This window comes from Neoarius graeffei, chromosome 27 (assembly GCF_027579695.1).
Source record: "Neoarius graeffei isolate fNeoGra1 chromosome 27, fNeoGra1.pri, whole genome shotgun sequence".
Lineage (NCBI taxonomy): Eukaryota > Metazoa > Chordata > Actinopteri > Siluriformes > Ariidae > Neoarius > Neoarius graeffei.
In genome coordinates, this window is record NC_083595.1 from 31,400,117 (window position 1) to 31,417,950 (window position 17,834).

At 41.7% G+C, this 17,834-nt stretch overlaps 1 protein-coding gene across 2 annotated transcripts in view; it reads left to right on the plus strand.

The window, feature by feature from the left end:
- The window catches only part of znf280d (zinc finger protein 280D), a 68,640-nt gene that overhangs the window by 1,393 nt on the left and 49,413 nt on the right, over nucleotides 1-17,834 (plus strand). For both annotated transcript variants that reach the window (XM_060911632.1, XM_060911633.1), the window contains exon 2: nucleotides 2,060-2,221. In XM_060911632.1, coding sequence (XP_060767615.1) covers nucleotides 2,068-2,221 — 154 coding nt within the window. In that variant the 5' untranslated portion in view covers nucleotides 2,060-2,067. The remainder of the gene's footprint in view (nucleotides 1-2,059; nucleotides 2,222-17,834) is intronic.

A 17,834-nucleotide genomic window follows, 5' to 3' on the forward strand; every position in this document is an offset into this window, starting at 1 on the left:
GTTATGTCGCTGCGTTTGCGTAAACCTTGGCGCGACTATCGAAGCAAAAACAACACAGAAGAAGCAGCAGCAGCAACAATAATAATGGATGACTTTGCGTCAGGGCTCGAAATTAACTTTTTTTCTTTGTGTCCCCCAGTGGTCCCGAATTCTGTGTTGTATTGTCCCGAATGGAAGCAATAGTGTCCCCATTTTTTTCCTCTCTGAAATAACCAGTGGTTAATATTATCATATGAAGTTACTATTATATTTGTAACTATGCGATTTTGAACCCTTTATATCATTTTTACAATAAGACACAAGCGACACATGTCCTATACATCATCTACTTCAAAATTACAGTTATTGCATTTTCAGTTTATTAAACTTTGGTGATCTCACTGTATGAATAGTTACCCGTTTATTTAAAGGGGCCAACTAGCTCATTCAGAAAATGTTTCAACTCCCTACATCTGCAGTACACTTTAGTTGAAAATAAGACCCCTTTTATGTTCATTTCATCTACTTATACCTTGAATATCTGTTGGCACTTATAAGGCCAACTTATAATTTTCACCATTACCGTTATCCATTTTTATGAACATTCCGTTATCCATTTTATGAACTTTCCGTTATCCATTTTATCCATTTTTTCCGTTATCCATCCACATCATTCCTGTTGTATTTTATAACGTGTCTAACAGTGTTCATTAAGTTCATTCAGTTGCTAGCGTTGCCTGCAGACCAGGCGATGACACTTTGGATCCTGAAGGTCCCGGAGACGTTATGTCTGGGCTTTCAGTTTCTTCCCCGCGGTCGGTCCGCTTCAACCACTTAAGCATTTTTGTTCTGGCAAGAGTCGGCGCAGCGTGTGCGGTAGCAATTCCATTCCAAGTCCATATAATGCGGACTCCGGCCGAAGATTCTAGAACAGAATGCGCTGCTCTGTAGCCTACGGATGCAGGTGCATCGAAAGTGTAGCTACTATGTATTTTTCGCTGCTCACGTTTTAAAATAAAAATTGACAAATTAGGTGAATGTCTACGTATGTGTTACGGCTTTGTAAATAATATTAATGTAGAACTTTTTTTCTAGATCTATTTTTTTCCATTGCCCCAGGATTGTCCCAGATATGATAATTTTGTGTCCCGATGACATTTTTTATGGTCCCCGGGACGTCGGGACACCGTTAGTTTCGAGCGCTGCTTCGCGTTTGTACAGCTGCTGCTTCTCATCGCTTAAAAATGTCGATCTTTTGCGGTTTTGTTATTGTTGGTCTTAACAACTCTGCCGCGCCGTAAGCGGTTCTTTCCTCTGGCCCAGCAGAGAGTTGGTGCTAGCCTGGAACCGGTTTTTCTGGCCCCAGAGCCAGTTCTTTGTCAGTGGAAACAGAAAACCCGGTTCCAAACTAAGCACTGGCCCCGAACCAGCCCTGGAACTGCTTTGGTGGAAAAGGGGCATGAGTGACTTTTCATCGAGACAACACTCGCTAATTGTGAGTGCATGCATGCGGAAGAGTTGATTGCGATTTCCTCCGAGCGCGTTGTGCTGCTCTGCGTCTCGGTGAGCTGGCCTGGTCATAGTTGTCATATGATAAGTGACCAAATTGGAAAGAACTGGGAAATGACCAGGGACCAAATTATTGATCCTGGGTGGATTGGCTATTCTAAATTGACAGTTGATCAATTCTAAATCTTCTTATTTTGGCTGGTCTTGTTAGGGGTCATCCGCATGTTTGATTCGGCGGAGGTTTTACACTGGATGCCCGTCCTGACGCAGCCCTCCCCGGTCTATCTGGGACTGGCTCTAAGTATGGACTGTCTTGTACCACCCCAGTGGCTGGGTATTTTACCTAATCTGCATGTCTTTGGACTGTGGGGGAAACCGGAGCAAACCCACACGGACACTGGGAGAACGTGCAAACTCCACACAGAATGGTCCCTGTTGGCCGTGGGGTTTGAACCCGGAACCTTCTTGCTGTGAGGCGACAGTGCTAACCGCTACACCATTATGCCGCCAACTGATAAATTCTAAATGACTATTCTCATAGTAATATCTGACACTTTCATTTACATTCTAGGTCCAACCATGTCTGAACTGTTTATGGAATGTGAGGAGGAGGAGTTGGAGCCATGGCAAAGGGCAATACCGGAAATCAGTTTGCTTGATGATGACGATGATGACGAACCAATATTCGTCGGGGAAATCTGCAGTTCCAAGCCGACTCCTAACATCAGAACAGGTACGGACATCGACATGGTGTTCACACTGAACTTGAATTTCTTTTGCAGTGGTTTCTTTTGTGTTTATTTCTAGGTGTCTGTTTTAGTAATGCACTGATAGCGGAGCTCCTCGCGTTCGCAAAGCACGTGCGGTGCAGAGCGGAGCCCCATACTTAAGAGAATATGGTAATGCATCAAACTGATTTTTGTTGGCTTGACCATACAATGTCCGTACATGCGTACGAACAACGAATGTGTACCACCACAGAAAACCCAATCATAAGTACAAGGCAGTGTATCTCATAAACGCTTGACCACCGCACAACGAAATTTATATCTTTATGCATATAAGAGAGATGGGTTTTTATCCAGTGCTTATTTTTAATTTGCTTTTAAAAAAAAATGACCTGGGATTATTTACAAACAGATTTTATCGAAAATATTCATAACAGTTTCATATAAAACTAGGTAACAGTTTTATTAGTTCACTAGCTTGTTAGACAGTTGACGGTTTCTGTCATGTAAGGGTGAGAAACAGATGCAAGTGCAGAAAGAGTTTTATTGAAAGCATGCTAGCAAACAGATCCAAAGACAGAATTGAAAGATGTGCAGTGGTCAAGTGAGGCACAGACAGCATGGTAGCCGCGGGGTCTTAAAGTTGTAAATTTAATATTCCAAAATTAAGGCCTTAAGTCTTAAATTGCTTTGCCCAAGTCTTAATTTTTTTAAACAAAGGTCTTAAATTTACTCATACTATTCTACAATGTGAAAACGTGGGTTTTGCGTAACATCAGTGAATTTCTTGGAGTATGCGCAAAGAAAGAAACAATATTGATACATTTTCACGCCGGCGCAATCATCGGAGTCCGTGGTGGAGAGGAGACTCCGCGAATCGCAGCATGGGGAAGTGTCGTTTTAATCAGCAGTGGCTTTCAGATGAAAGATATCGTGATTGGGTGAGGGAGGTTCGGGCAATTCCATGTAAATGTCAACCTCACCATGCAAAAATAAAGCAACATGTAATACATCAAAACCACTCCCAGAGATATCACCTAGGCCTGTATTTTACAGATGTGAATAAGTTGAACCAATTTTTTGCAACAATTGTTCCCTTCGCCTTAATATGTCAGTCTTTCTTTCTGATAATGTAAAACCCAAGCTAAAATCAACTTTGATCATGTACAATTCTATATTATTGCCACAAGCCACAGAAATGTATGCTAAAATCCACCAAACAGCAAAACAATAGCCATCCTAAATATTATTTAAGAACTTTGATAGTTTTAGCTGATATTTAGAGAGTTTTTCAAAGGGTTATGGTGGTTAAATTGCTAATTTTCTAAACGTATGCCATGTCTATTTCAGACGCGTCACATCCATAACGGAATTTTGTCACATCCATAACGCTGACTTTTCCTTCCGAAACTCTGCATGAAATACAAAATATTTTAAACAAAGATTTTTTTAATATTCACCTTGGACCCCTCTATCAAACGGATATCTCCATTTCGACATTAGGTTTACAATTTCACAGAGTTTGATAAAAATGTACAGTCACCCAAGAAAAGTGATACTTTTTCTGTCACATCCATAACGCATCTTTTATTGGCGTTTTCTGGCATGCCCTAGATGTACTATGGGAATTGTTCTTGTTCTATCACTTCTCCAGTATGGTACAGCCTTAAAATATGCAACACCTGTTTAAATATTGGGAGACAATAAAACATGCACTGGGTCATTTGTTGCCATTTTGAGTTCAAGTGTCACGTCCATAACGCTGGAATTGCTCGTTCCTGGAAGCGACGTTGAAGCAAGATGCTGTGTTTGTTGAAAGACCTTCAAGTTGCCCACTAGGTCATTTCGCTTTAGAGTCTCACATGAAGAGCTCAAAGCACATTGCATCTGCCCTCCACCGCCACCAGCCCATCGCTCAGTTCTGCACGGTTCAATCTCCGAATGCACCTGGAGTTGGCACTAGCACCACTGTCGAACGTCAGCAGCATCAGCCAAGCCAGACATCATCGGCAAGGCTAGCAACAACACAAGGGCCGAGCAGTGGCATGATGGGTGTCGGTGGAACCCCGACACTTCGGGCAGAGGTGCTCTGGATTTTAAAAACAATTACGGAACACCACTCGTACAGCTCGAATGAGGGCATAAGCGAACTCTTTAAGGCTGTGTTCCCAGACTCGGAAGTCGCTACAACATTCTCCTGTGGAAAAAACAAAACGTCTTACATAACAAAATTTGGTCTTGCTCCTTATATAACGAAGGAGTTGGTCAAAGACGTTAATGAGGCAAGTGGTGGATTTATCTCATTGTGTCTCTTATCTATCCACCTCCACATCTATGTCTTCCCTCCCTCCCTTGTTTACTAGGAGTATTTACATTTCTTTTTATTCTTCAAAATGTAAAATGGTTGAAGCAAGTTGAATGCTGGGAAACTAAGACAAAGAGTTTGTCTGTTTATCATCTCTGGTCATAATTAGTTTAGAGACCGTTCTTTAGGCCTCGAGTTGGGCCCTCAGTTTGGCTTTTTGACTGGTGAGTGCACACCATTGTACCAATGTATTGGTACGCCAATTGCATTTTTGTGCACCTTTTAAGAGACTTTCGGCTTACCTCTTTTCTATCGATCGATCTATCTGTCTATCTCTCTTCCCATCTATCCCCCTTGTCTCTTATCTATCTATGCCCCTCTGTATCTCTCTCCCTCCCTTGTTTACAAGGGTACAAAATGTAAAATGGTTGAAGCAAGTGCTGGGAAACTAAGACAAAGAGTTTGTCTGTTTAGAGTGTTGTGAATGTTTTGATATTTTATTTAAAAAAAAAATACACCCACATCACTTTTTTATTTTCAGTATCATCTCTGGGTGCATGGTCATAATTAGTTCAGAGACAGTTCTTTAGGCCTCGAGTGAGGCCCTCAGTTTGGCTTTTTGACTGGTGAGTGCACACCTTTTGGCATTAATGTGTTGGTATGCCTATTGCATTTTTGTGTACATTTAAGGCCATGACGTGGACCCTACGTTGTGCTCCTTTCTTCCAGGTTTAGATTTGTTTTTTTGTCTTGAATGTGAAGAGTCGACAAGCAATGCACATAATGACTTAAGTTTATAACTTTTATAATAAAAGTATTTTTACTTGAAACATTTGTCATTATTGGGAATTTGATCTGGTGTTCTACGACCGCATAATGGGTGCGATTATAAGTCTTAATTCTCATTTAAGTGGTCTTAAAAAGGTCTTAAAGTCTTAAATTTATGGTGGTCAAACCTGGGGAAACCCTGGATAGGATATCAGCGGTAATACAACACTCGCGGTCCAAAAACACAAACGGGGTCAAAACCAGAAAAGCGACACAAAATGTAAGACCTTTGCAAAGTCTGTGTGTTACTTGGAGTCCTTATATTATGTATGCGCTGTGATTGAGCTCTAATCAGGAACAGGTGCATGCTAATTAGTCCTAATGGTGTGTCTTGCAGTCTGCAGATGCACGCTCTGAGCACCAATGTGTGTGAACATGACAGATGTAATCAGACAACTGTGACATGTCAAGTTGGATATTTAAATAATATTGGTTGGCTTTTCTCGTGGTATATCAGATATATTCCATTCAGCTAACATGATATTGAACTCCTCTTCGACTCGTGTTCGACTTGTTCGGTATCATGTTAGCTGAATGGAATATGTCTGATATACCATGAGAAAAGCAAGCCAATATTTTTGTTATTGTTATACATGCACATTCAGTGGAACAAAATTATAGATTTTACAAAAATTTAAGAACGAGGGGTGGAACTTAGCAATATTGAACGCTGATTCTGATCAAATGTAATTCAGTGTCAGTCAATCCAATGTACAAAGTCAAAGTTCAAATGATAAAAATGCTACAAAAGTCCAAAAAGCCTGAACAACAACCCAACTTATATACAAGCTATATACAGGTTGACAGTTCAAGTTCAAAATTAAGTTGGGTGGGAGTTAATTGTAACATTGCACTTGTTCAAAACAAAAGGGCTTTGCTGAGTGAAGTCCACGAGTGAAGTCCTCTTGTAAAAGTCTCCGTCACGTTTCCTCATCTCCAACTAGAACTTGGACTATATTTCCGCTATTGCTGTCTCTTCCAGTTTTTTGATGTCTGTATGTTTTTCTCTTGCAAATATGCCTGAAGAATATCCAGTGAAGTTTTGGTAGCTTTTCGGGTGTTCAGCACATCTGTCTCTTTTAAATCTTCGTCTTTTAATGAAGCAAACCTCACGGCCGTTTTTGGTGAACAAACTGTCAGTCACTCACTAGTGCAGGAGTTTTACATTTCCGATGTGTCTGTTTTCCAGTTTTTTGATGTCCGTTCGTCTGTTTTTCTCTTGTAAATGTGCATGAAGAATATATAATGAAGTTTTGGTCGCCTTTCGGGTGTTCAGCGCGTCTTTAGCGTCAGTTTATTTATTTAGTGCTTAAACCTAGCACTGAATCAACCCCGTCTTCTCTCTGTCCCGGCCGACAAAGAAATGATTGTGCACATGTGCGGCAGAAACGTTTTGTCACTGGATCTTCGCGTGTGACGTCGTGTTGTCTTGACAATGTGCAATATTATAACGATATTGCATGCTCATTGTCCATTGGGGAGAGTGGCGTAATACATGGAGGATAAGCGATATGATAATATTGCATGCCATCAATAAACCTGCTAGAAGGGAATAGAATACATATGTTATTTACCAGCTGGGAGGTCCGTATCGTGAAATACCGTGACTGAGGTCTTGAAAGTACTGAGCGAGGCCCTCTGGGCCGAGGTCAGTATTCAAGGCCGAGGTCCCGGTATTTAACCATACGGACCGACATTAAGCTGGTAAATAATATATATATTTTTTCTTTACCAAATTCTAACAGAAAACGAGAGCGCCTGAAAGGGAAAACGGAGCCGAGATGCCATTTTGAATCCTCATTCATGGCTGTAATGCAAATGGCTTCCTCCTCGGTATACAAGTGCACTTCCATGGCAGGAAAAAAACTACATTTTGCCGCCTATGTAGTCCCCTATTTATACAAAATTGAGTCATTTGGGATTCAGCCATGTTTTTGCTCGGCGTTAGCAACAGTTACAGGTTTTTAGCTTTCTCCTGAAATGTTTTATTTTATTTCTTCTTCCTCAGGGTAGTAAAACTGGTTTTCGCTGTGAACACTGTCGTTATCGCTATCCATGCTGTAAAATTAATGCTATTCTCCTGAGAAATGCTGGCAAAAATTTATAAGATTTTTGATAATCTTATAAATGTTGACAAAAGATGCTACTATGTTTTGTTGTTGTTGTGAACGAGCAAGTTGCCAGAGGTCCATAACCGGGGTCTGTAACTGGGGTCCATACCGTAGGATACAGACCCACTCGCCAGCCAATCAGAGCGCAGGATTTGATGGAAACCGGACCGCAAAAAAAATTTTTATTCCATGGAAAAAGAGGCCCTTATGTATAATTGATCGTAACTATATAGTAATGCTGTAGTGAAAGTGCTGGTTCACTGCTGTCCACCAGGCACCCAGCAGAGTCGCACCATAATAAATGTCATGGTGTTGTTTCTGGTGCATGGTATACAGCACCGGCGCGGGAACCGGTGGTGCGGCAGCACCCCCTGGTGGTGCGGCAGCACCCCCTGGTGGTGCGGCAGCACCCCCTGGTGGTGCGGCAGCACCCCCTGGTGGTGGACCCTCAAAACTGACATGAACATAAAACAAAACTTGCGTGAAAATATTTGTTTATTTATTTTTCATTTGGCTCTGCTGATTTTATGTGTCATGTTTTAGATGTAGGATGATGAGGGCTACATTTTAGTTATTTAAAAAAGGATTTAATTAAAACTTATAACTTAATATGTAGCCTAGTGGACCATCAGAATTTTTTTTGTCGTGACGTTGACGTTCAGCTTTTCAGCGCGCGAAATTACAACAGGAAGCGAGTACGAGTCGACCGTCTGTAGAGAAATACAATGTTAGCACATTTCCAGTTTGGTATCTGCGTTGGGTGTGTTAAACCGTGTGGATTTAAGTGGAATAATTGCGAGAAGTCATATGATCAAGACAGCGTTTTAAGGTAAGGCCATTTGGTTATTAATTTTGCCCGCTGTGTCGTGTTCACTTGAGCCTATTTGGTATGCCTTGGAACAAGTGCAGGTGTTGCTAGCATCGTGCTTTGAAGTTGACTCAGATGTAACTACAGTCTTAAAAAATGTTCGTTTAAAACGGTGTGTCCATGCTCATCATGTTTTACTTTTCTTAATGGAGAGTGTGAAATACCGCTGCATCACTTTTGAGTGATTTTTGCAATAGAACACTAAGTTAGTGCCACTAACCCATAGTAGTAGGATGAGTGGGTTCATGGATTTCGGTCTGTTGATTGAGAGAACCATGGTGTTTGTATTGTTCCAGCGAGAGTGTTGTTCTGTTTCGTGTGTGTGTGCGCGCGTGCGTGCAACTAACTACTGTATTTGAAATGCACACTCGCTTGACTGGATCTGGGTATGTAAGGCTGTAATCGGGTGGAATCCGCGTCCCCTTCAGTTTATCTAGAGCAGATGTAAAACCTGCGACTGTTAAACCACAGCTGTGCGCTTCTGCTTCTAAAATAACCTGTCCTTCGTAATCGTGTTAACTGAGAATTGTCATTGACAGACAGGCTTCAGATTCTTCCGTCATCACTCAAAAAAAAAAAAAAAAAGTCGTTTTTACGGATTAGGCCTATAAGTAGTAGGCAGTTTAACGAAATATTGCAGTTGCAAGCTTAAAAGGATTTCGGATGCCTGATTGGTTAAAATGCAGGAAATTGCATCTAAGAAATACAAAATTTTCTGGGGGAGGACCCCCAGACCCCCCTTCAAAAAAATGTCCCAGGTCACGTCACAGCACCCCCTGCCAACAATGTCTTCCCGCGTCGCTGGTATACAGTGTCAAAAAAAGGAATAAATGTGTGTTCGTAACTGCGATGCGTATCTCATTATTCAGCGTCACTGTCGCAAGACAATGCAGCAATTTATTGACGCGGAATACACGACGCTACACAATTCGAAGGTTCATATGCTATAATATTATCATTCTATACAGGTTGATTTTGTGCCCTTACAAATATTTTACTCATATACTCATCAGGAGCGCCGCTTTTAAGCATCTATTTTTGTCTAAATATTAAGTAACTTGTATTCACTAATTTATCAGTCAGCAATCAGTAGAAACAGTTGATCGTCAGCACAGGTTGTTTCATATCAGTCAGATGTCATGATGCATAGGCTATGAGTTAACAAGAGGGGTGTTCACACGGCAACTTTTACTCCGGTGTAGCACCGGGGCTGCCCCGGTAGAGCGTTCACACGGTACAAAGTTATACTGGTGTAGCCCCTGAAAGCTGCTTAAACCGGTGCAAATCTAACCCTGCTCGGGAGGTGGTTTAAGAAATTTACTCCGGAGTAAATGCTAGTTTGCGGGGCAGCACTGATATAAAATGGGGCGTCTGAACGCTACGGGGTAGACTCGCTATGCATGAGGAGAGTTGATTACATACGGGCATTGCATAATTTGCATCCTGGTATTTTGCGCTTCCAAAATGGCGAATATCAACAACAGAACTGCGTGTCTTCCAGTGTTGCCAGATTGGGTGGTTTTAAGTGCATTTTGGCGTATTTGAACATATTTTGGGCTGGAAAATGTCAGCAGTATCTGGCAACACTGGTGTCTTCATCCACGTTGTTTTCCCGGCGCTTGGCGATGCCATGACAACCGGGAAAAGGAAGTACATTTTCACGCATGCGCATATTTCATTTCCGCATTATTACTATCGGAAATGATAGTAATGATAGGAAATGATAGTAATAAAAGGAAATGATATCAAAACTTTATTACTATCAAAGGAAATGATAGTAATAAAGTTTTTGCGACTATTGCACGGTCGCAAAAACTGCCGTGTGACCGCAAGTGGGGCTGCACCGGTGCTAACACGCTTCTCTCTAGTAAGCAGGGTTGTGACGTGTGAACGCTCCACAAAATTTACACCGGTGTAAGATATATCGCAACAAAATACATCGGTGCAGCATCGATGCAAATATGTACCGTGTGAACACCCCTATTGTCTGCTGTATGGATTTGTTTCAGCAGAAACTGATGGTGAAATTATGTACCTTATTGTATGTGTATACAGAGTATAAACTCAATTTACCTGAATAGATGACGTGATTTACTTGACATCAGCATAAAAACAGGAATGGGCTGGCTGAAACTGAAGAGTTCAATAAAAGTCAACCATGTTAAGCTGATTATTCATTATTTGTATCCTCTGTAAATTTATAATCCGGTAAAGTGTCATTCACCTGTCAGATGCACAGAAATGGGAAGTTCAGATGGAGGGAATGCATTTGTGTGCATTTCAGAATGATTGGGAGCTGTTATAAAGTAAAATGTTTAACTGTATGCGCATGAGTCTCTGTGAGTATTTGGACAGTGCAACAATTTTCGTAATTTTGCCTCAGTACTGCACCACAATGGATTTGCAATGAAGCAGTCAAAACGTGATTGGAGGGTAGACTTTCAGCTACCACATGCAAATTCAGTGTTTGGAATCGACTTCAGACCTTTTCATCTCCTTAATTTGTCATGAAGTAATGAAAACAGGTCACACTTGACCATGAAACTGTTGTCAGTAGGCCTGTCACGATGATAAATTTTGTTGGACGATATATTGTCTCAGAAATGATTGCGATAAACGATATTGTTGACGTCTTTTCAAGACAATTTTATGCCACTAGTAAAATAATAATGATCATGCAAATACACCCTTTCAAAGAACAGTAAAAAAGTCAACTTATTTAATTCAACAGTGGAACGTAAAAAATATATAAATACAGTGGTGCTTGAAAGTTTGTGAACCCTTTAGAATTTTCTATATTCCTGCATAAATATGACCTAAAACATCAGATTTTCACACAAGTCCTAAAAGTAGATAAAGAGAAACCAGTTAAACAAATGAGACAAAAATATTATACTTGGTCATTTATTTATTGAGGAAAATGATCCAATATTACATATCTGTGAGTGGCAAAAGTATGTGAACCTTTGCTTTCAGTATCTGGTGTGACCCCCTTGTGCAGCAATAACTGCAACTAAACGTTTCCGGTAACTGTTGATCAGTCCTGCACACCGGCTTGGAGGAATTTTAGCCCATTCCTCCGTACAGAACAGCTTCAACTCTGGGATGTTGGTGGGTTTCCTCACATGAACTGCTCGCTTCAGGTCCTTCCACAACATTTCCATTGCATTAAGGTCAAGACTTTGACTTGGCCATTCCAAAACATTAACTTTATTCTTCTTTAACCATTCTTTGGTAGAACGACTTGTGTGCTTAGGGTCGTTGTCTTGTTGCATGACCCTAGTCTGGCTAACGCAACTTCAAAGCTCTGCGAGCATTTGGTCTGGCAAAGATATTAAGCCCAACCGTTTCCCAAAGCGCGTGGTTGACCCGCCTCCCTGAAATGCCTCAGTTTGCTACTGGACGAAGCTTAAACCAATCACATCACTCTTTCCTCTGACGTATGTGATGCGACGGAAACTGCTTGAGTAACAGGAAGAAGATAAATACCTCCAGGGCTGCTCTTTGCTTCGTTTTCAATGAGAACTTCCCGTTGAATGCTTTCAATACAGCATCTATCGCTGTGTCAAAGGCTTGCCGCTGCTCCATGTTCGTAATGTTTCTAGTGAATGAAGTGCTTCCGGCATAGATTCTGTAAACAATCTATGGCTTCCGGTCGCAGTTCTACTACGTCACTGCCTTGAACACGCCTCTACCCAGGGCCGTTGGAGATGCTCAAAGTTGACTGGCTCCTGATTATTCGGGAGCTTGGAAGAGCTAGAGATGGCTTGCCTTGCCAGACTAAGTTCGCAACAGGCCCCCGTGTTGCGTCACACTTAGGATGGGCGGGCCCAGGCTAGCATGACCCACCTTCTCTTGAGATTCAGTTCATGGACAGATGCCCTGACATTTTCCTTTAAAATTGGCTGGTATAATTCAGAATTCATTGTCCCATCAATGATGGCAAGCCGTCCTGGCCCAGATGCAGCAAAACAGGCCCAAACCATGATACTACCACCACCATGTTTCACAGATGGGATAAGGTTCTTATGCTGGAATGCAGTGTTTTCCTTTCTCCAGACAGAACGCTTCTCATTTAAACCAAAAGTTCTATTTTGGTCTCATCCGTCCACAAAACATTTTTCCAGTAGCCTTCTGGCTTGTCCACATGATCTTCAGCAAACTGCAGATGAGCAGCAATGTTCTTTTTGGTGAGCATTGGTTTTCTCCTTGCAACCCTGCCATGCACACCACTGTTGTTCAGTGTTCTTCTGATGGTGGACTCATGAACATTAGCCAATGTGAGAGAGGCCTTCAGTTGCTTAGAAGTTACCCTGGGGTCCTTTGTGACCTCGCCGACTATTACACGCCTTGCTCTTGGAGTGATCTTTGTTGGTCGACCACTCCTGGGGAGGGTAACAATGGTCTTGAATTTCCTCCATTTGTACACAATCTGTCTGACTGTGGATTGGTGGAGTCCAAACTTTTTAGAGATGGTTTTGTAACCTTTTCCAGCCTGATGAGCATCAACAACGCTTTTTCTGAGGTCCTCAGAAATCTCCTTTGTTCGTGCCATGATACACTTCCACAAACACGTGTTGTGAAGATCAGACTTTGATAGATCCCTGTTCTTTAAATAAAACAGGGTGCCCACTCACACCTGATTGTCATCCCATTGATTGAAAACACCTGACTCTAATTTCACCTTCAAATTAACTGCTAATCCTAGAGGTTCACATACTTTTGCCACTCACAGATATGTAATAGTGGATGATTTTCCTCAATAAATAAATGACCAAGTATAATATTTTTGTCTCATTTGTTTAACTGGGTTCTCTTTATCTACTTTTAGGTCTTGCGTGAAAATCTGATGATGTTTTAGGTCATATTTATGCAGGAATATAGAAAATTCTAAAGGGTTCGCAAACTTTCAAGCACCACTATATAAATAAATAACCTCAAGAAATAAAACAAACAAAACCACTCAACAAAAACAATAAATCAAATACAATCTATGGCTCTTGAAAATTGCACTTAAGTAAATATTAACTTGGCACAGGGTAATAAAAAAAAAAAAAAAAGACACTCTTTTCACAGGCAACATTCTGCCAATCCAGTTTCTAAAAGATTAGTACCCAGATAAACAAAAAGTGCAAAGTAACAACGTATTGCCAGCTGTCATTTGGATAAAAATAACCATTAGAACGAGATAACATGTAGGCAAGGGCGTAGGTTTGGTATTAACATTGGTGGGGACATAAACCCAATGCTAACTTCAGGTCAACATTAGAGGGTCACAATATTTTGCTCTGTTGTGTTCCACCAAGAGTCTCCATCATCTCTCCAAAGTCCAGACTTTTAAAATTTGAAGTTCAGAACTGTAGTAATTCATGAATAATAATATGCAATTCATCTGATTTATTGCAAATCTTGCATGTGATGATTAACTCATTCTACCAATTTGCAAATGTGTTTTACAAGCGAATAATGCATAGACTGACTGTCGGGAGGGTGCATGTTCCTTTCCCTCATAAATGGAAGTAAAACACACACGGAGCCTTAAACACTGCGTTCCATGAGGCTGGCAGGGGGAGTCGGCTCTCTTCTGTGGGATCTTTAACTAGTTTTAGAATGCTAGTTTAAGCTGATATGTGATTGATCTAACGGTAAAACAGGACGAGGGCTCGAGAACTTTGACACGTTGAAAGGTTACAATTTTACTTGGCAACAGAATGTATCTGAATTCTGATTGGTTGTTGTTATATTATTGCCCTTTTGTTGTCTTCTTGAGCGGAGCGGAGGGGGGAGGGAGAAGAGGGAGGGACAGGGTTCTACAGAGAAAAGTTTTAGCCTACTGCTTTCAAATGAAGCCCCTCAAATACCCCTTTTCCACCAAATCAGTTCCAGGGCTGGTTTGGGGCCAGTGCTGGTGCTGGTTCACAACTCGTTCAACTTGCAAGCCAGCTGAGAACCAGTTTGCTTTCCCATAGCTCGCGGTGCTAAGGGAAGCCACGTCATTACGTCGCTGTATACGTCAGTTACTTCGCTACGTTTGCATAAACCTTGGCGCGAATATCGAAGCAAAATCAACACGGAAGAAGCAGCAGCAGCAACAACAATAATAATAATGGATGACTTCGCGTTTGTACAGCTGCTGCTTCTCGTCGCTTAAAAATGGCGATCTTTCGCGGTCTTATTGTTGTTGGTCTTAACAACTCCCCCCGACGTAAGCGGTTCTTTCCTCTGGCCCAGCAGAGAGTTGGTGCTACCCTGGAACCGGTTTTTCTGGCCCCAGAGCCAGTTCTTTGTCAGTGGAAACAGAAAACCCGGTTCCAAACTAAGCACTGGCCCCGAACCAGCCCTGGAACTGCTTTGGTGGAAAAGGGGCAAAAAACACATCAGTTCAGCGTGTGTGTGTACTTGGTATGTGACGTTTTCAAGAGAGAGGCGGGAGGAACCAAAAGTGTCTGATCAAGAAGGTGGAGGCTGTTACGCTTATTACATGAATGTTTTATTTGATTGTTCGTGGCCCAGACACCTTTTAATGTCCACATCACCATCGGGTTGTTGTTGTTTACATGTGTCATGTTACACGAACTTGGTCAGGGCTCTGCAGGGCTTAACTGAAGCACTTCAAATTAGCGGGCTGCTAAAGTTTGCAGGCACTTCGCAAGCAAGACTCGGTGCAATATTGGCCAACATTAGCACAAATTAATGAACACCAGTTGTTGTCGGTATCAAGTCGGATTGTTATTTACATGCCACACAAACTTAGAAAACAGTCACATTCGTATGTTGTCGTTTTTACACACTGAATACGAACTGTTGTTAACTGATTGAGTTTACAAGCTAATCTAACCTTACATTCCTCAAGGACAGTTTGCTAGCTAGGAGTCGGTCACTGCACTGCAACCGCACTTGCTAATTGACACGGTAGCCAAACAGGCTTGCTGTTTTCACGACCACGCCCCCAGAGCGAATATTCATGAGCAAATTTTGCGCGGTGTTTCGCCCAGTGGAAACCTATAGTAACCATTTGTGTACCTCATGTGGAGCGCGATTTATTTAATTATTTTTCTTCAATCAGAAATATTGGTGGCAGCACGGTGGTGTAGTGGTTAGCGCTGTCGCCTCACAGCAAGAAGGTCCGGGTTCGAGCCCCGTGGCCGACGAGGGCCTTTCTGTGCGGAGTTTGCATGTTCTCCCCGTGTCCGCGTGGGTTTCCTCCGGGTGCTCCGGTTTCCCCCACAGTCCAAAGACATGCAGGTTAGGTTAACTGGTGACTCTAAATTGACCGTAGGTGTGAATGTGAGTGTGAATGGTTGTCTGTGTCTATGTGTCAGCCCTGTGATGACCTGGCGACTTGTCCAGGGTGTACCCCGCCTTTCGCCAGTAGTCAGCTGGGATGGGCTCCAGCTTGCCTGCGACCCTGTAGAACAGGATAAGCAGCTAGAGATAATGAGATGAGAAATATTGGTAGGGACATGTCCATACCCAATTCTACACCTATGGTCTGTACAACGGAGCAACATGTTGTTGTCTTTTCCCCATTCAGTGGATACCCTGGCTGGGTAACTGTTGCATGCTGGGAGGCCCCGCCTCTGACAGAGAGCATGTTTTATTCAGTCAATGGGTCAAGCTAATACTCTGGTGACTTCCCTATGTAGATGTACAGCGCGTAAATGCCAAAATGGCGGTAAAAAGAATGACTGAATTCATTTTCATTTACCATACAATAAGTCGGTGTATCGAATATCGCGACAGGCCTAGTTGTCAGTCATTTGTTCACTTACCTTTGAAGCTGTGAGCAAGGAGGGATTATGTAAAAATTAATGTAATTCCTAAACATTGAATGCAAAACAAGTGTGTGTATATATCATAATTAAAGCTGAAAGTCGACACTTCAGTCACCTCTTGATTGCTTCATTTCAAATCCATTGTGATGGTGTACGGGGGAAAAATTACCAAGACTGTCAGTGTCCAAATACTTAAGGACCCAACTGTATGTGTGCTGTAATCTCACATGCGGTGAAGCACAAACCTGCCTCCATTTCTGCAAAATAGGTTTCAAATGGTTATTGAATACAATTTGTCACTCGAGGTAATCTGGACCTGCACACGTTCCTTATGCAGTACATTTAACAGTTATTGCATGAAATCGAGTCGTACGTGAGCCGATAGCCGACGAGGCGCGTACTACCGAGTCGGCTATATGCCATGTACGACAAGATTGAGTGGAATAACCAGGGGTTAAATTGGGATTGGTTATGTGGGGGGGGGCTCTGCCTCGTACCCGCCGCCCTGCCCCAATATACTTTTTGGAAAATAACCCTCTAATTTGATAACCATATCATATTGCACAGAGATATACACCTTATCTGTGTGTTGTAGGCCTATGTGTGTCTTGTAGTGCCCCCCTACACATTATGGCAGTTTGAATGTAGATTGGTTGGCCAATCTAACAGATTGTACAGGTTGTTGTACATTGGTTTGAAGGAAATGATTAGTGGGGGGTCTGGGGGTCCTTCCCCAGAAGTTTTTTGTTATCATACATGTTATTTGCTGAATTCTGGTGCATTTTAATAAGTTGTTAGCTGACTTTACAGAGGTAGGTTGAGCAATATCATGTTAAATCTTGTCACATGCCTACAGGTGAAAAATGTGAAGGAGAAATGTTCAGTGAGAAAATTTGAAGGCTTGCACAATCTTAAACCAAAACAGTTGATTTATTTTGGAGGATAAATGTTAAATATGCCAAAACACTGTCAGTCAAATTGTCAGTCAAATATATTCATGCAGTGAATGCAACCAAATACAAACAACACTATAACATTGGAAGCATTTATTATTATTGTTATTATTATGTATTCAACTATTTATTTGGCATGTGGTGCTTTTTGTATTGTCTAGAACATACATAAGATGAGCATATTATAGCAGCAAAATAGAAGCACAATCATTTGAATGCAGCAAAAGTTTTATGCATTAATTGGCTATGGTTTAGGTAAACCACACTCCCGTACGGGATTTAGAATAGGAGGGTCCCCAGACCATATGTGATATGGTCTGGTGCTAACCAGGCTACCAGTACAGTACCTTAAATTAACATTTTAACAGATATGTTGTTTGCTGCCCACCTTTTGAAGAAACCTGTAAGCTTCCTCCTCTTTGCTTTCCTCATTTTTAACCTTTAGCTGCTGACCTCTAAAAATCCAAGACAACAAAACAATTTATTAACCTTCTTGTATAAAAGTGAAATTGACTGTATCGACAGTTAATTAAGGCTAGAGCACAAGACGAGTGTTTTGTTTATGTTTGCCAAAGGTAGCTAACTTGAGGCAACGTTAGGCTCAACTTTTGGTCAATCTCAGTAGCTAACTTTAACTGACATCTCCCCCTTCCCCCTGGCTAATTTCTGTCGATAACTGGGGACTATGGAAATTGAACTCGCCAAATGCACAGACAGTTCGTTCAAGCACCTCTGATGGATTAGGATCGTATGCAGGTAAAAGGGGAGACGGTGTACG